The sequence below is a fragment of the Cyprinus carpio genome, chromosome B4 (assembly GCF_018340385.1).
Source record: "Cyprinus carpio isolate SPL01 chromosome B4, ASM1834038v1, whole genome shotgun sequence".
Classification (NCBI taxonomy): Eukaryota; Metazoa; Chordata; class Actinopteri; order Cypriniformes; family Cyprinidae; genus Cyprinus; species Cyprinus carpio.
Genome location: NC_056600.1, coordinates 1,444,390 through 1,464,389, shown reverse-complemented (window position 1 = coordinate 1,464,389; position 20,000 = coordinate 1,444,390). Strand labels below are relative to the sequence as shown.

Genomic DNA, 20,000 nt, shown 5'->3' with positions numbered 1-20,000 from the left:
AACGCTGCACCCTAGTTAGGGCGCGCCGGAGAATTTGAGACGCGGCCCGAGAGACAGAAACCCGCTGCTGCGCTTCATTACAGCCTCGCTGGGTCTCCATCATTCATCCGTCCCGCAGAGCCGAACCACAGACCCGATACCGAGCGCACGGAACCGGCAGATGGACGGAACGCTCGCGCTCTGATTGACGGCGGAAGCTCCACTCGTTCATCTTCGGCTAGGTTCGGCGCTCCGATCGCTGTTCGATCGCTCGCTATTGTTCGGATGCGCGACGCTGGGAATCAAAGAGCGATCCATTCCCGACCGAACATGAGTTCTGCTCTCCGCTGGGTTTTATCGCTGTGCTTCATCATCACCTTCATCATCATTCAGGTGAGTTTGCTCTTTACATTCACGCAAATCAGCGTTCGGCGGGTCTGCGGTGAGCCGAGTGCGAGGCGTTAATTAGACACGCGCGCGTCATTAAATGGGTTCTGGATTCTGGAGTGTCTCTGTTTCTGTGTCTGATATCAGCAGCAACTGATGCGAGGTGCACGATCAGAATCTGCTCCGATATTCCTGCAGGCGAAACTGGGTCACACAGCTGAGTGTGTGTGTGTGTGTGTGTGTGTGTGTGTGTGTTTGTGTGTGTGTGTGTGCAGCATCAGTCTGCTTTCACTGTATGTTACACAGGAAATTAAACATTTATTTTATAACAATAATATGTGACCCTGGACCACAAAGCTATTTGAAAATCTGGAATCTGAGGGTGCAAAAAATCCAAATATGGAGAAAATCACCTTTAAAGTTGTTCAAATGTAGTTCAAAAATTAGAAGAATCAAAAAATAAGGTTTGATATATTTACGGTAGGAAATTAACAAAATATCTTCATGGAACATGTTCTTTACTTAATATCCTAATGATTTTTGGCATAAAAGCAAAATCAATCATTTTGACCCATATAATTGGCTATTGCTACAAATATACTACCCATTGTGGTCTAGGGTCACATATTGTTATTATTGTGATATAGCTTTATTTAAAATGTTTCAATAGCCTTAAAACCTATTTACACCCAGAATATTTCACTGAAAGTATGCAGGAAAATTCCAGTGTAATAATTGTTAAAGTATTGTAAAACAAGCAGTATAGTTTTGTTTAAAATGTTTTTGAAAGGCTTCAAGCTTATTTGCATTCAAAATCGTTTCAGTAAAAATTTACAGGATTTTTCCAGTTTATTACAAAACCGATTTTGTTTGATCAGTTGGGAGAGGACCTGATTGAGAACACGATGGAGGTCAGACATGTTGGTCTCAGACCTGAAGACTGTGTGATGATTATGTGACTTCATCTGTAATTATAACACAAGTTACAGAGTTTATGCTCAGACTTTGAATAACTTGTGTATATTATTAGTATATTTTATTATTAGTAGTATGTTATTTGTGTTTAAAGCTCATGTTTATTATCTTGACTGGATGTCATCTGATGGCACTCTTAAATCATCGTAAAATCTTAGTGTTTCAGATATTCTCAGTATATATTAGTAAATATTTTATTTTGTATTATCTCTATCATATATTAAATGAATAAACATTGCAATATTTCATCTATGACACATAAACAAACTGTCTGTGATAATTAATATGGCCATTCATTAAATGTTAACATCACATTTGAGCCCGGTAACCATGGCGACAGCCGTGATTGTGTATGTGTGTCCGCCAGCGATCAATACAGGCTTAATATGACCATGCCGCCTCTGTGATGAACTCGTGTGATAGATTTCATCTTCATCTGATCAGATGATGAACACAGATCTGACACAGATCTGTTTTTAGAGCTGCACGATATTGGAAAAAAACTCACATTGCAATATTTTGTTTTTCTGCAAATGAAAAGAAAATCACCAGATGTCTTGAATAGCTCTATTTGGAAAGAAAGTTGAATTTGCAGTTCAAATATCTAAACATCCTTAAATCAAGATACTTTAACTGGAGAAGTAATCGAAGGTGTGGTTGTTCTGAGAAACTGATTAAAATGAAGTGAGTTTATGCTTAAAACAAGAACAAATATCTGCCAAAGCTTGTTTTTCTTTTAAATAAGTTGATTTTTCTGAATCCATTCCAAATTAAGGAGATTGTTTCTAATAACACTGAGACATCATGTTCATTAAACTTGGTCTTAAAAACTTAAAGTAACCTTAATAAAACCTGTACAGTGTGAGACATTGATTGTGAGATTTTAAAGTAGAAAGACTGAAGTAGTGTTGAAAACTTATGGCCCGTTCACACAGAAGGCATGATTGCATCTAAAATTGCGAGACGCAGCGCTCAGGAATATAAAAAAAAGCAGTGCAGAATGTATCCTCTGCTGTTTCCCCGTCAAATAAAACAGTTGCCATGCCTACTTACTAATTTAAACAAAAGCTTGCAACGCTTGCCCCGCCTCTGGGCTCTTCTGATTGGTCCACTGTTTTAAAACTGACACTGATGAAGCGGCGCTGCGTGTAAATTTAAAGTGGTCATGAATTGAGAAACTAAAATTCCCTTGATCGTTTGACATATAAGTGGCAGTTGTACTATAAAACCATCTTGTAAGTTTCAGAACTCAAAACTTTGTCGTTAAAAACAGCTTCTATTGAAGGCAGTCTGCCAGAACCACAGCTTGTGGAATGTTCTACTCTATGATGTAATAGTGTGGATAAACCCCGCCTCCACAGAAGAAGATCAATGCCTGCTTCTGAATCACTGTCTGTTTAGCCCCGCCCACCGATTTTACATCACTGTCTGTTTAGCCACGCCCACCGATTTTACATCTCTGCCTGTTTATCCCCGCCCACTGATGCTACAGCACTATCTGTTTAGCCCCGCCCACCAATTTTACACCACTGTCTGTTTAGCCCCGCCCACCAATTCTACAGTACTGCCTGTTTAGCCCCGCCCACCAATTTTACACCACTGTCTGTTTAGCCCCGCCCACCAATTCTACAGTACTGCCTGTTTAGCCCCGCCCACCGATGCTTCAGCGCTGTCTGTTTAGCCCCGCCCACTGATTTACACATGTAGTGTTTTTACGAGAGGCGAACGCGCAGGTCTACACAGAAACCAAACGATAAAGATGCTCTGAAGACAAGAAGACGCTGTTCAGTGCAGCCTTTGTTCTGATCCCAACGTTAGGAAAGAGTGGATGAATTTTATTTTTAGTGAAGATCCAGACCGCGTGAGTAAGAACTCGTTCCTTTGTTCATTCCATTTTACCGTGGATTCATTTACAAACAAGGAACAATTCAATGCGAGATTGAAACTAAAAGACGGTGCTGTGCGACTGTATTAGATCCGACAGTAATGTTGCAACACAAGTGTGCGTAACTGTTTTTATTACGTGATCAGTATTGCTTTGTCTGTTATTAAAGATCGCTTGATATGTATCGAGTTATATATGCGTTCTTGACCTAAATCACAGCAGCGTCCATCTGTGAGGAATGTTGCTGTCAATCATACACAACTATTAGCCAATCACAGCAGTGGGTGTTTACTTCAGAGTCTACAATCCTCCACGCCTTCAAACAGAGCGTTCTGAAGAGGGGTTAAAAACAGCACAGAAAATAACCTGTTACTTCTAAACTATGATAAATAGGCAGTGCATGACCCCTTTAACTTGAAACGGTGCTCACGTGCAAGATGCTGCAAAAGATTTGAGATGCCTTTGAATGGAAAAAGTGTTCTTTGTGAACGGCCCCCTGTAGAGAAGCAGTTCAGTAAGAACTCGTGCATTTGCTGCAGTGTAAATTAATATTACTAAGTTTAATAGTTGTGCCAAGGGACACCTCAGAAAACGCTCCTGAACCTCAGGATTTGAACTCTTGGATTTGTTTAGGATGATGCTGCTGTTCATTTCATTCATGTTTCTGTCATTAAAACTTCAATTGAAGCGATCGCAGGTGTGTGTGAGTCTCCTCTTCATCAGACGGATGTAAATGAAGAGCGTCGCATCCGTTCTCTTTAACCTGAGCGTTTGCCGACGGCAGGTGTGTGGATGTGAAACGCTCCATCCATTATACATCAACCATCAGAGATCCGCTCCATCTGAACGCTAAACGCCAGTCGGATCACGCTCGGAAACACTTCTCAAAACATTAACATGATGTTCAGTCAAAACGCTGAAGCACAGACCAGTAACACTCTAATACACTACAGAAGTGCTGTTCCTCCTCAGTGTTTCTGTCTTGTTTTCCAGTACAAATATCTAAACCAAGATACATTTACTGGAGAAGAAAAATCACTGAAGATATCAGTCTTGTTGTAGTGAAAAATACATCAAAATTAAGGAAGAACATTCATTTTAAATATTTTAATCTTTGATCAATATTGATATTGTGATTTTTTTTAAATCTAGCTTTGTAGAGCTTGTTTGTAGGGCTGCACCAAAATATGTGAATATATATTAACATAGCTATAAAATAATAATAAGAATTATTATTATTATTATTATTGCTAAAGAAAACGTATGAAATTAAATGTTACAATGTTACTTTGGTAATATTTCACTCTAAAACAAAAGTCTTGTTTTCTTTAAAAAAATGTATCAAAATTAAGTGAGTTCATGCTTAAAATTAGGGCTGCACAATGTTTGGTAAAAAATTTAATTGCATTTTGTTCTTTGATAAAAATTGTGATTGCAATAAATAAAGAAAGGGTTTGTTGAGCTGCACAATTTGTGATTATATACCAATATGTCTAAAACTGTTGTAATATATATATATATACTAAACTTCTATAATACTACTATAGTAATATTTCACTTGAAAGTAAAAAATGTGTATTTATGAAAAATAATATAATTAATATATTGTGTGTAACTCAACTGTAAAACACAATACAGTACTAATATTTATGGCTGCCCTAATTTCTTCATTTTAAACTGTCAAACTTATTTTTTTGGAAAAACGCTTTGCATCTCTCTCTTGCTCGTCTTTGCGAGTTTGTATTAAAACATTCACATTAAAACGACAATAATTGCACTTAACTATATCGCGTTTGATTTTGTTCTTGTTTTAGGTGTAAAACCGCTTAATTTTGCTCTATTTTTCAGAATGCAAGACATAATATCTTCAGTCATCTTCCATCTCCAGATTTAAGAATGTTTAGATGTTTGTACTGGGAAATGAAACTGATGATTTTGTTAAATATTGCCTGAAAGGGATTTTCTGTGTGTGTTCCCTGTTGGCTGGTGAATGTGTGTCTGGCCTCATTGACGCTCTTTGTTACATTCATTGACGCTCGTCTCGTCTCGTCTCCATACGGCTCATTCACTGCCACTCAGTGGAGCAAAATCACAGATTATCAAACTGATATTTCAGTCATTTAGTGCAAAAGATTGGTTCAGTCTCCAGTTGATTTCATGCTATGGTAGAGTCAGATGTATGCGATGATGTAGCGATGTGTGTTGGTGTGTGATGTGTGGCGTCTGCAGTGTCGGTCACATGACCCAGAGCTGCTCGCTCGCCCGCTCACTCTCTCTCTCTCAGCACAAAGACTCTTGTATATTCTCTGGAGATGCTTGAAATCCATTCCCCGGAGCTCATGCTCACCGTCTTATAGATGCACTGTTTTTATAGTTTCCCATGAGGCTCGGCGCTCGTGTGTGACACAGTTTCTCACCGACACACGTCTGATAATCATAGAAAGCACTGTGAAACCCTCGTAATCAAAATAAAGTAGGAAGAAATTAAAAATATTACAAATATAAAACATTTATTAGATTTTAAAAACAAAAGAAGTTTAGATGAAAAATAAATGCTTTTATTCATCAAGGATGCATTAAATTGATCAAAAAGTGACAGTAAAGACATTTGTAATGTTAGAAAATATTCCTATTTCAAATAAATGCTGTTCTTCTTTTGAACTTTCTGTTCATCTGTGAATCATGAAAAATAAAATGTGTCACGGTTTCCACAAAAATATTAATGTTTTCAACATTGATAATAATCAGAAATGTTTCCTGAGCAGTAAATCAGCATATTAGAATGATTTCTGAAGATCATGTGACACTGAAGACTGGAATATTGATGCTGAAAATACAGCTGCACATCACAGAAATAAATTACACTTTAACAGAGATTCACATAGAAAACAGCTGTTTTACATTAGAATAATATTTCGCAATTTTAACTGTATTTGTGATTAAATAAATGCAGCCCTGGTGAGACTTATTTCTTAAACATTAAAAATCTTACCTTAAGGTTTTACTACTTTGAATTTTATGTGGTTTCATATATACATTCATTGTATTAACGTATTTAAATATGGTTAAATATTAATACATCTCATCACTGACAATAATGAGAGTAAAACCTAACCCTAACCCTAAAAAAGTGTCCTAAATATGCAAATTGTAAATTAGAAAGAAGAGTTTTTATTTTATTTTATTGTAGTCTTTAGATGGACTTTTTTGAGTGTGTGTGTGTGTGTGAGTGCGAAAGAGAGAGAGAGTGTGTTTGTGTGTGTGTGTGTGATTCACTCATTGTTCCCAGTTCGGAAACTCTGAAAAGAGTTCAAGACAAAACAAAACAACAAAATAAACCTGCTGAGTCAGAGCTGTCAATCACAGCAGGCGGAGCAGCTGATTGGGTGAGTCGGCGGTCTGTGGGCGGGTTTGGACCTCCTGTGGTGCGGTGGGAGGGGTTTATGTGTGTGTGTGTCAGCGTGGGCTCTTTGTTGTGTTTTTCCTGGCCGTCTGACCATCCTCCTGCTGCACTGAACACACCGGTGTGTTTGCTTTTAATTAAAAGCCTGAGGAGTGTCTCTCTTCACGCAATTACAGCACCTGCAGCGTCTGCAGAACAAGCCGCTCGCTTTCCTCCCTGAAAACACATCAGGAGCTGCGCGTGTCTTTAGATGCTCGTCTGACACTCCTAAAAATAACATAAGGTCATTATTGGCATGAACATCCATGAAACCCTTCCTTTGATCGAAAGGGTCTTTAAAGTGGAAAAAGCTTACTCAGATCTTTTACATTTTCTTCGCAGTAAGAAAAATGGCTTAAAATGCATTCAAAATCTGCTTACTATTTTCACATTTCGCAAGAATCATTATTTTATGAAACAGTCATAAATTAAAAATAGATTTTATCTGATCGGCAACTTCTTAATAATTAATTCATGTGGAAGAAATGTAAAGTTTTGAATGTTACCATGTTATTACCACATTATTACTATATTTACTTCCTTTACCAATTCAGAAATTACATATTATAAAATCATAAAATGTGTGTGTGTGTGTGTGTGTGTGTGTGTATATATATATATATATGTATATAATATATATATATATATATATATGTATGTATATATGAAATTTTACTTTAATTTATAAGAACATATTATTTGAGAATTTCAAATCTTAAACACAATGGAATAAATGGATTTAATCAAATTCCTTTGACTTTGTAGTTTAGTTCATGATTGCTCAAAAACAGTCCAAATGTATCAAACCTGTTATTTCTAACACAACAACATAAATATTACTCTTAAAATTTTCAAACGACACAAATTCATTTCACTTGCACAATCTTTCCCTTTCAGATGAAAAAGCGATACATTTTTTATGCTGCAATAGACGTAATATATACATGTTCATCAACAAAAGTCTGTCACAAAAAAATGTGTGAGATATAGGGAAAAGCTTAAATAAATTTCACAAACGTTTTTGACACTAATATAACTCCATAGATCATTTAACAGAAAGTATTTTTGACACTAATGGATCTCCATACAAACCAAGGCCAAAATGACTGAAACATTTTAAATGGTTAATATCTCTTTAAAAATAACTGTAAAAAATCTGAAAAATGAAATAATGATAATAATAAGTAGATAAATAAATGTTATTAGGGTTAAAAACTGTGTTTAGGGTACTTAAATGGTTCTTGTACACCTTTTCTGATTCTACTAAGAAGCTCTCAGTGATCTTAGTTCTTAAAATAACATTTATTTTCTAAGTGTAATGAACATTTTAATAATCTAAAAAACCTTTTTCCACTCTAAATAACCTGTAATGGATTCATGAATGTTCACGAAGGCCAATAAAGAGCCTTTATTTGTAAGAGTGTAAAGCACAAATGGGTTTATTGTGGCTGTTAATCTGGAGACCTTTGTCTCTCTGGAACACAAAAGTGCTGTGGGTTCAGCGATTAAAAGCAAGATTATTACAGCGGCTTCACTTTCCGATGGATTACAGAGCGATAATCCAGCGCTTTAGCTTCATCTTCATCATCAGACTGTGCTCCTGCTGCTCTTTCTGAGTGAGAAGTTGTGTCTCAGAGTCCTCCGTTTGCATGATAATGTCAGCAGCTGCGTTCCTCATTCAGTCCCTGACCTTCATTCATCTGAGCACTGAAAGGCATTATCTGACAGAGATTCCTCAGCTTCTTCAATGCTCCTCGAGTGTGACGTGTGTCTTGTTTTGTCTTCTGTCTCTTTCCCGAGGTTCTCTTCTCACAACGAGTCTTGTTTATAAATGCATCACATTTAGACACATGTCTAATGTTCCTGAAAATCCCCAAATTAGCAGTTTTTTGCATGACAAAAATTCTACCAAAATATTACTTATTTAGATAATATTATTTTAAAATCAAAATATTTTTAATACACATTTGTTCAGAAAATTTGGCGTTAGATTAAAAAAACATTTTTTTTTAGAAAACAATAAACATACTTTTCATATAAAACCTTACAAAACCACAAAAGAATGAAATTTTTAATCATATTTGGTTATTGTTTTATTATGTTTTTATGTGTGTGTGTGTGTGTGTGTGTGTGTGTGTTTGCTTTTCCCCCATGACAAATTCTCAACAAAATATTATTTTAAACATTCAAAAACATTTTTAAATAATCAAAATATGTACAATTTAATATTAATATTTTAAATATCAATTAATATTGTAAAATAATATTTTTAATGTTTGAAATAAATGCTGTTCTTTTAAACTTTCTATTCATCTGTGAATCCTGAAAAATAAAATGTATCACAGTTTCCACAAAAATATTGTTCAGCACAACTGTTTTCAACATTGATAATAATCAGAAATGTTTCTTGAGCAGAAAATCATCATATTAGAATGATTTCTGAAGATCATGTGACACTGAAGACTGGAGTAATGATGCTGAAAATACAGCTGCGCATCACAGAAATAAATGACAGTTTAACATTTGAACTTTGGCATTTGACTCATGTTTGATTTGATTAGAGGCCGTCAACATTTGTGTATAAAGCAGTATCTGGTTGTCAGATTGAGCACAGACGTGTGTTTTCTGTGCTAATTAATGCTCACTCCTCATCATCTCACATCTGTACTGCAATGACGCTTGTGTTTGCTGTAATCCCATAATCCTCTCTGAGTGAGCTGCGTTGAGTTCGTAACAAACACACACGGCACAGAAACACAGAATATTAATGTCCCAATATTCATCAGTTCACTGAGACTTTATCTGCATTTCATCGGATCTGACACCTGAATTTTTATATATTTTAATATCTCACAGGTAAAGAAAATGAGTCAGATGACGTGTTTAAAAACATTTAAATTTGATTTATAAATAATAAATACATTTACCATTTAATATTTTAAATATCAAATAATATTACAAATTATATTATTATTTTTAATATTTAAAGACCCCGATATGGATTTTTGGGGGCCGATGCCGATGCCGATATTAACTCGAAAAGAGCCGATTTATAAGCCGATATTTTGGTTTTGAAAATAAACTGGATATTAGACCCATTTCCTATAAACTACACTTACACAACATTCAATAGCAAAATATCTGCCTGTTCTATGTATGTGGGCTGTATAAACCATTTTCCAGAAGGGATTATGTTAAAAAAAGCCTTAGATTACAGTCAAAAGATACACTGCATTAGAGGAATCTTTGCAGAAGTAGTCCCACACTTTGCTGCTACAGCGTTCACCTTTTTCAGCCATCTGTAGGGCAGGAAAGAGAGACAGAGAAAGAATAAGCATGTGTATTATTAATATCACATGTATCATTACTCATGTCATCATTTAGAATTATAATAATAATAAACAGGGATGTCCTACATAGGCAAAAAAATGAGAAATATAGAGAAATATATATAATATTTTTTTTTATTTGTCAAGCAATAGGTTTACCTATTACCTACTTATATTAACTATATTATTACAACATTTTCCTGTATTGTCTGTAAAGCTGCTTTTGAAACAATCTGTAAAAAAAGAAGAAAAAAAGCGCTTGTTCAGCTCACATTATTTACATGTCCCCTCTGGTTTATCATTTCTGACGCACCTACTGTAGTTACTGTAACTACACTATATTTGCTCTCACAGACACATTCACAACGGACCCGTATATCTTCTCCTCTTCTCTTTGTGCAGTCTGAATCAAAACATCGTCATGCGCTGGCGAACGTAAAGTTAGCCTACTGTTACCCGGAAGATTACGGAATCAATTCGAAGTTGAATGGTTAACGTTTGGTGTCATGAACACACCGCTGTCAATTTTGAAGAAGAACCACCTTCAAACAAGTTAATAGCAAGCATTAAGGGGCCTGCTTATGTTTGCGTTAGAATAACGTAACAGTTGTTGTTTTTTCGAGGCCCGCTGTACATAACTTTTAGTCATTGATACACGCGCCCCCCTGCCACAGTTACGCGGTCATTCTGTGGGGAAACACTGCAGATATTTTAGAATAGGTTAAACGCTAACGTTATAGTTTGACCACTTATTAACGTTCGCGCTCTTCCACTGATAAAAATGGTATTAGCTTTGTGGCTAATCTAATATAGCAATGCATTAGCGGCTGTAAGTGATGTTACAGAATATTTAGAAGTGATAATGAACTACCACACTGTTTTTATATACAGTGTATGAACTAAATCTACAATCATTTCACATGACGAACGACAGACTCACCGTCAAAAGAGTACATCTCAGTGGCTCGGCTGATAGCTTTCTCTTCTGTAGTGGATTCTGGCGCTGTTGTCAACTGGGGAGCTGCAGAGCTCCCTCTGGTGGGCAAACTATGCAACACTCATAACATGAGTGAAGCATGAGACTCTGTTTTTTTATGTTTTCATCGGCCGTTATAAACGCCGATGCCGATTTAAATGCAATTAGCTCATATCGGCCGATAATATCGGCCGGCCGATATATCGGTCGGGCTCTAATATTATGTGTTGTGTGTATTATTTGTTGAATGTATGGTTAAATTTTTGATTTGTAAATTGTTAGTAAATTTGCAAATTATTAAATTAAACATCTCAAGTATAAGATTTTTTTTTCAGTGACTATCGCTTTATACAATACAGATTGTATCTCTGAACTCCAACCTGCTTTAGGATAGGCTATATAAAATACTTTTTTATTCTATTCTTTAAGATAAAGAGTGTTAATGGTGGTTGTTCAGGGAAAAGACATGCAAATAAAATGTTTAAATTTTACTTAAGAAACTAAAATTTTTATTTCAGCCTACAGTCCCATGTGAAAATGAACCATGTTTTTACTAAAGTGACCGCAGTTCAAACATAGTATTTGTAGTTTAGGAGTATCGTATCAGTATGCGTATCAACAATATTGTTTTTTAAATGTATCGGTATTGTATCGAAAAACTAAATAATTAGTATGGCTTATGCCTAGTTTGAATCTGCTCTGATTTCCACTGATGGAATCTTCATCGTTTCAAATGTAACAGTCAGTCAGGCTGATTTGCATACTGAGCTCTGATTGGTCTAAAAGCTGCACGTGTATTTAAAGGTGAGTACTCTTCGTCTCCATTCAGTCTGTCTGACATCAAACATGTTAACAAAGACAAAACAACACTCGGTCAGATCCATGACGACTAAACAATACAAAACACCACTGTATTCACTCGTGCAAAGAAAAAAGAGTTTTATAACAAAAATGAATAAAAATGATCAATTAAAACTGTCACTGATGTTAAATTAGCACTGTTATAGTATTATAGAAATATTATAGTAATGAGCCGTGTGTTTGTGTTTGTGTGTGTGTGTGTGTGTGTTGGTCTCACCTTATCTCTCTCTCTCACACACACACACACACACACACACACACACACACACACACACACACACACACACACAACACACACACACACACACACACACACACACACACACACACACACACACACACACACACACACACACACACACACACACACACACACACACACACACACACACACACACACACACACACACACACACACACACACACACAGGTAATAATGCAGCTCTTCTCATATGTCTTTGAGTCTCTTCATCTCATATTGAATCTTCCGACACAGATGATAACAGCAATATCACGCTGCTCATGGTTTCTGCAGGAGGATCTTCACAGGGTTTCGTCGCTCATTTTGGGAGAATATCTATAAATCTTTATGAAATTCAGGGTATTTCTGAGAGCCGGTCCGGATCTGCGGTGCTGTGATTGTTTGTTTATGTGTTTGATTCCCATTCCCCGTCTTTCCGTTCATTATTAATGCGGTCATGATGATGTGGTTTGCATTGATTGATTGTTGATCGATGTGCGCTTCTTCCTGTTCCTCTCAGCGTGGGGCTCCGTTCCAGGTGGCTTTGCAGGATGACAGCCGGATGCTGCTGTCGCTGGACGCTGAGGACGTGAGGCCTGATGCATCCGTGTATTCGGTGCGTGTTTCCGGAGAGCCGCACACGCACACGCTGCTGTTCACGCGAGCCGCTGACGGTCAGACGCTGCCGCATCCGCTCCAGTTCAACGCCTCGTACCACGGCTTGTGTTACTCCATCAGTCTGATGCTCGGGAACGACAGCAGCGCGTCCAGAGCCGTCAGAACCGTCCCTGTGCTCACCAGTAAGACAGTCAGACATCTGCTACACATATGTGTGAAATTAATGCATCAAAATATTAAACATTTATAATGAAAGAAATGTTAAATAAACAAATAAATTAGATTAAATAGGTAGTAGTCATTAATAAATCTAATTAAACATTTATAAATAAATTATTAAATAAAAATAATTAAAAAAATTAAATAGGCAGTAGTAAATAATAAAAATAAAACATTTATAGATAAATTAATGAAAATAATAAATGAAAATAGGCAGGAATAATTAATAAATGAAAATAAAGTGTTGATAAATTAGTTAATAAAAATGAAAAAAAATTTTTAAATAGGTAGAAAAAGTAAATAAAATAAAACATTTATAAATGCATTATTAAATAAAAATTGTAAATTAAAAAAGACAAGAAGATAATAATAAATGAAAATAAGGTATTGATAAATACACTAATAAAAAATTAAATTAGGCAGTAGTAAGTTATAAACAACACATGTTTAATGTATACATAAATAGAAATAATTAATACATTAAAATAATAAATTAAATATAATAAATAATAAAACAGTAATAAATAATATATAAAAATAAAATATTTATAAATAAGCATTTCATATGTAAAAATTAGCGTACGTTTTAATTAATCAATTAATTTAATAAAGTTCAATTCCAAGCAAGAATCAGCTATGTTGTGATACTGTTACTATGGTATAAAATGACTACATCATGGTATAGTAGTGTTTTAGTCAGACTGTCCACTTTTATTTTAAACAATTATGTTTTCAGTAACAGTTTTAAGTCAGAACAGAGTGCCTTTATCCTCGTTACAACAAAATGCCATTGATTTTTCAGTCTCCTGTTTCTCCAGTGTGATATATTAGTGAACTGTGTGTGTGTGTGTGTTTTCAGAGCCTCTTCCTCTAGACAGCGTTGAGATGTCTGATTACAGTCTGGCTCCGGAGACCGGTGTGGTGTTTCAGATCCGTTCTCCAGACAGGAACATCTACACGAGAGTAAACATCAGCTACATGGAGGGCCACCAGCCCCGCTACATGCTGTATAAAGGTGTGTGTGTTATGTGTGTGTGTTACATGTGTTTTTGCAGGTTTGCGTGTGTGTTACGCCTGTGTGTTTTTGTGTGTTACATGTGTGTGTTTCTGCGTGTTTTGTGTGTTACGTATCTGTGTTTCTATGTGTGTTACACGTTTGTTACATGTGTGTTTCAGTGTTTTGCGGGCGTATGTTTCTGTGTATTACGCGCGTATTGCATGTGTGTTTCTGTGTTACGTGTGTGTGTTTCTGTGTGTTATGCATTTGTGTTTATGAGTGTGTTACACATTTGTGTTACATGTGTGTTTCTGTGTATTATGCGTGTTATGCATGTGTGTTTCTGTGTTACGTGTGTGTGTTTCTGTGTGCTATACGCGTAATGCATGTGTGTTTCTGTGTTACGTGTGTGTTTCTGTGTGTTATGCATTTGTGTTTATGAGTGTGTTACACATTTGTGTTACATGTGTGTTTCTGTGTATTATGCGTGTTATGCATGTGTGTTTCTTTGTGTGTTATATGTATGTGTTACACGTGTGTTTTTCCGTTTGTTACGCGTGTGTGTGTGTGTTTCTGCATGTTACGCATGTGTTACACGTGTGTTTCTTTGTGTGTTACATGTGTGTTTTTCCGTTTGTTATACATGTGTGTGTGTGTGTGTGTGTGTGTGTTTCTGCATGTTATGCGTGTGTTACGCATGTGTGTTTCTGTGTGTGTTACACAATTTTGTTACACTTGTGTTTCTGTGTATTACACGTGACGTGATTGTGTGTTTCTATGTGTTATGATATGTGTGTGTTTATGTGTGTTACACGTTTGTTACATGTGTGTTACTGTGTGTTACACATTTTTTTAACACTTTATTCCCCTGTATTATGTGTGTTACATGTGTTTCTGTGTATTAGACGCATTATGCATGTGTGTTTCTATGTGTTATGTGTGTGTGTTTATGTGTGTTACACATTAGTTACTGTGTGTTACACAATTTTGTTACACTTTTTTTCCCTGTATTATGTGTGTTACGTGTGTTTCTGTGTATTAGACGCATTATGCATGTGTGTTTCTTTGTGTGTTACACATGTGTTATGTGTGTGTGTTTGTGTCACGGCTGAACTTGGACTCTCTCTCTCTGTCTCTGCAGATTTCCTCAAAGGGAAGACGGTGTTCAAGCACTGGCTGTCGGGCATGTGTTACACCAACATCAGCTTCCAGCTGGTCTCAGAGGCCACAGTCAACAGGAGCACGCTGGTGAGCCGCAGCGATGTTACCCACGAGCCCCTGCGCCACCGCACTGGTACGAATCATTCAGTCAGCCGTCATGTGATCATAAGCTCTAAATTTACCTTAAAATGACCTTTAATTAGTGCTGGAACAACTGAACGATGTCAGAGCTGGAGCAGGCAGTGCACAAACCTCATTAATTATTGATGGAAACCTTCTGGATTCACTTTATAAATGAAACCTGTCAGCAATTTGAGTGCAATTTTTAGGATCATTTATATTTTTACCAGTTATTTTAATGACATATTTTTAACAGCCCAAACTCTCATTATGGTAAAAAAAAATTAAATAATAAAATATCAAAAATTATCAAAAACTTTTTAAATAATTAAATTAGATAATAATAATTAAACTGAAATGTAAATAATGTAAATAATAATTAATTAATAAATCATTAATCAATTAAATAAATTACTCTAGAATAACTGTTGAAAATAATGGTAATAACAAAAAAATTCTAAAGTAAAATGTGCTTAATATTTTATTTAAATTTGTATTTTATGTCATGGCAACAGTTTTTGTACTGCTTTTGATTTAAGCTGTGTTTATTAAATAAATTGATCTATTAAATAAATTACTATTTTAGAATCACTTTGTCAGAAAAATAAAAAACCTCAAAACTTTTATAGGAAATATATTTTCACCTTTTTTTCTGGGATGAATTGTTCTTTAAAGGCACAATATGTAAGGCTTTCATAATAAAATATCTAAAAACTACTTGCACAGTGTGATACATTTCATGCAGTTGTGAACTTACGTTATCCCAAAAAATTATTATTCATTTTTCTTAAATAAATACATCTACGTGTGTGTATTTTTATATACATAATAAATATACACAGTGCACACACATTTACTATGTAAACAAAAACGTTTATTTTGGATGCGATTAATCTTTTGACAGCACTAGTTAAATATGATAAATGGTGATTGTTTTGTTTTCATTTCTCATGTCCAGTTCCGAATCCTCCTCTCAATGTGTCGCTCAAAATCATCCACCTCAGCGGTCGAGGAGCGTCTGGATCTGACGTTCTGAAGGCGTCCCACAATGCATCAGTCCTCCGGCGGGCACGTGACATCCCTGCGGCTGAAGAACAGGAAGAGGAAGTGAACGGTGTGGAGATGAGCATCACACAGACGCCACTAAACAACGTCACTGTTTATAGCAGCACAGCTGAACCCAACAGCACAGAGCTGCTGTGGGCGGAGCCGACAGGAAGCCCCGCCCACACCGAGGAGGAGGAGGAGGAGGAGGAGTTTGTGAACGCACTGGTGCCAGAATATGAGGACTCTAATGAGCCGGGGTCAGCGATGGACGTGACCTTTGAACCCAGTGTGACACCCAAGCCACTGCCGCCGTTCCTTCTGGAGCTGCGCTGGTCACCGCCGCGTCCGCCCGCCGCTTACGACGGATTCAACATCTACATCTACCGCGACGGTGAGAATCATCACGTGTTTTACACAGCAAAAAACCTGATGTTTGTGTAAACCCTCTTTATAGTCATTTCTGTGTTTATTTCCTACTTGTTTGAGCAGGAAACTCCACCAAAACAGTGAAATAAGACAGTAAAAATTTATAAATTTAATAAAATATTTATAAATACAATAATAAATGAAGTAAAATAAGGAGTAATCATTAATAAATAAAAATAACATTTAAATAAATTAATAAAAATAATAAATGAAAAAAAAGGTAGTAATAGTTAATAAATCGAAATAAGACAGTTGTGAATGAACAGGGATATAACGATGAACCGCGAGCTATTTGAAAATCGATTCAAATATGTGACGATTCGAATTGGTTGAGATGCTAAACAAATCACAATACAGTTAGAGAAGCAGTTTATATGAATGTATCTCTGAGGGGAACTGACTGTCTTTAGAAAACATTACCCTGTATTTTCTTTTCATCTTGCCTCTGAACGATGCATATTAAAGTAGTGTTCATAAGCACAGCACTGCTTTGTTTACAGCGGTAACCAAGGAAACACTGTATGATTGCTGTTCATAAGAGCAGCTCTGCTTTGTTTACAGCGGTAACCAAGGAAACACTGTATGATTGCTGTTCATGAGTGCCACCTGCTGGCAGAGAGTGAATCTGCGTCTCATTCAGCTCATCTGCTGTTTCCTTCAGATATGTTTTATGTAGTATAGTTTCACAAAAATTCTGTTTTTGTGTCAAATTATGAAATTATACAGTCTAATTTAGATTAAAAACTGCTCATGTTGCATGTATGCGGAATCTTTGTTTGGATGATGATTAAAATGCAGTGGTTGCCTCTAATTTTAAATGGAAAGAGCACAGACAAAGTTTGTTTATATGAAGAGATTTCTTTTATTTGTGTAACTTGACCTTTTCATTTACTGTATATTGTCTTCAATCTCATTTTGTTAAAAACAATTGTGAGAAAATTGAATTGTGAAATCAAAATCATGGATCGAATCGTGAGTTGAGTGAATCTTTACATCCCTATAAATGAATCAATAAATAAGCATAATTAATAAAGATATGCAGTAATGATTAATAAATAATAATAAAAAAAAAATAGATTACAAAATAATAAATAAATGTACATAAGCGGTGATCTTTAATTAATAAAAAATAAAACAATTATGAACAAAATTAATACTTAAATTATAAACACAGATAAATAGGATGGACACATTAATAAATCAAAATAAAACAGTTATAAATTGAAAAACAAATAAAAATAATTTTGAAAAGGAAATAATAATTAATAAAAATAAAATAAATTCTCAATAATTAATTAAAATAGGCAGTAATAATTAATACATTACAATTAAACTGTTTTAAAAGAAAATAACAAAAACATTTTTAAAAAGGCAGTAATAATTAATGAATAAAAATAAAACTTTTAAAACAAATAAATTAATAAATAAAATAAATAGGCAATAATAATCAATATATGACAATTAAACAGTAACAAATTAATTCATTAATACATAATGAATAAATTAAAATAATAAAAATAAGCATGTTCTATGTTATTTTCCTTCTTCTTTGAGCAGGAGACTCCACCAAAACAGCCAGCGTTGATGTAAAATAGGCAGTAATAATTAATAACTGAAACGTTTAAAGTAATCAATACAAATAGGTGTAAATCTATTTTTTTCTGTTCTTGTCTTTGTTGTTTGAGCAGGAAACTCCACAGAAACGGCGACGGTGGATGAGAACACACACGAGTTCTTCACTGAGCTCTCAGAAGCAGGAACGTATGGCGTTCACGTCACAACGCTGAGTTCATCCGGAGACTGTGAGGCCCGAGAGAGTTCAGCCCACACCGGATTCACCTTCTACCTCAGTACGAGTGTGTGTGTGTGTGTGTGTGTGCCTGGTATTCATCACGTCATTTTTTAGGTCTCCATGAGGAAACAAGCTTATAAAACACACAGAGTGGAGTGTATTGAAAATCAGAAAGTTTCCTGTGAGGGGTAGGGTTAGGTGTAGAGCTGACCAGACGTGTGTGTGTGTGTGTGTGTGTGTGTGTGTGTGTGTGTCAGGTCCGGCGGGCGAGTGGATGGAGCAGCCGCAGGAGCGTCCGCAGGCGGTCAGTGTGAAGATGCTGGACTCCAGCACTGCTGCTGTGTCCTGGGCTGCGTCGCGTCACAGATATAACGGCAGTCTGATCTCGGTGCTGTCTCTCACCTGCCTGCGGCCCAGCATCAACCAGCGCATGGAGAACACCTACTGCTCCGAGGTTCTGATCTAAACGGCTTGGGTTTAATGTCACATACTTAGATTTAACCAGTTCATTCAGTCAGTCAGAGTACTTCAGACTCTATCAGCGTCAACAAAAGCCATTCAGCAAAGGTTCATTCGAGCTGCACCTCTAATTCAACCTCTAAGAAACCTAATTGACTGATAAAAAAAAAATCAGGTTTGTTGTGCTTGTTTGTAGGGCATCTTTTTTATAAGTAAAAAAAAAATGTGTCTGTTTTGTATTGCCTTGGTGGATTTTACCTGTTGTAAAATGCTTTGAGCAAGAACTTTTATTAAAAAAAATTAAAGAATAATAATAATAATAATAATTTTAAAATTTTACTAATTTAAAAATGTAACAATTTAAATATTATTATTATTATTATATATGAAGTAAAAAAAAAAAAAAAAAAAAAAAAAATATATATATATATATATATATATATATATAAAGTAAAAAAAATATATTGTGTCTATTTTATGTTGCCTTGCTGGGTTTTACCTGTTGTAAAATGCTTTGAGAAAGAACTTTTATAAAATAAAATTTATTATTATTATTACTAGTATTATTATTATTACATATAAACATTACCAAAAAAAGACTAAATAAGAAATATTGTTATTTTTGACTGTAATTTTTGTTTTTAATGCATACAAATTAAACAATAAGAAAAATTACTAAAGTAAATATGTTATTGTATATATATATATATAATAAATTATTTATAACATAATAAAGCAAAACAATAAATATTACTGTTGTAATATTTCACTGCAAAAATAAAAATTGAGTATTTGAAATATATTTCTATATATATATTATATGTATTTGCATTACAAGCATAACATTACAGCACTAATATTCATAGCTTAAATTAAACCATCAAATGTAAAAGTGTTTCATTACCCCGTGTTAGTGTCATGTGACCCGCTCCCTGCTCTCTGATAGGAGAACATCACCAGTGACATCATCAGCAGCCTGACCCCCGGCGCTCAGTACAGAGTGGTGGTTTATCACACGAACGGGCCGCTGGTCAGTCCCCCGTCTGAACCGGTCATCATCGACATCGGTGAGTGCAAGACAAGCTT

General features: G+C 35.4%; 1 protein-coding gene across 1 annotated transcript in view; it reads left to right on the top strand.

Annotated features, from left to right (window-relative positions):
- The window catches only part of ptpro (protein tyrosine phosphatase receptor type O), a 47,581-nt gene that overhangs the window by 50 nt on the left and 27,531 nt on the right, over positions 1-20,000 (top strand). Inside the window, 8 exon segments of the mRNA XM_042721538.1 lie at positions 1-372; positions 12,596-12,875; positions 13,772-13,927; positions 15,051-15,203; positions 16,149-16,628; positions 18,352-18,513; positions 18,713-18,909; positions 19,861-19,981. The exon segment at positions 1-372 is cut by the window's left edge and continues 50 nt beyond it. Of these exon segments, the coding sequence (XP_042577472.1) occupies positions 265-372; positions 12,596-12,875; positions 13,772-13,927; positions 15,051-15,203; positions 16,149-16,628; positions 18,352-18,513; positions 18,713-18,909; positions 19,861-19,981 (1,657 nt within the window). The 5' untranslated portion in view covers positions 1-264.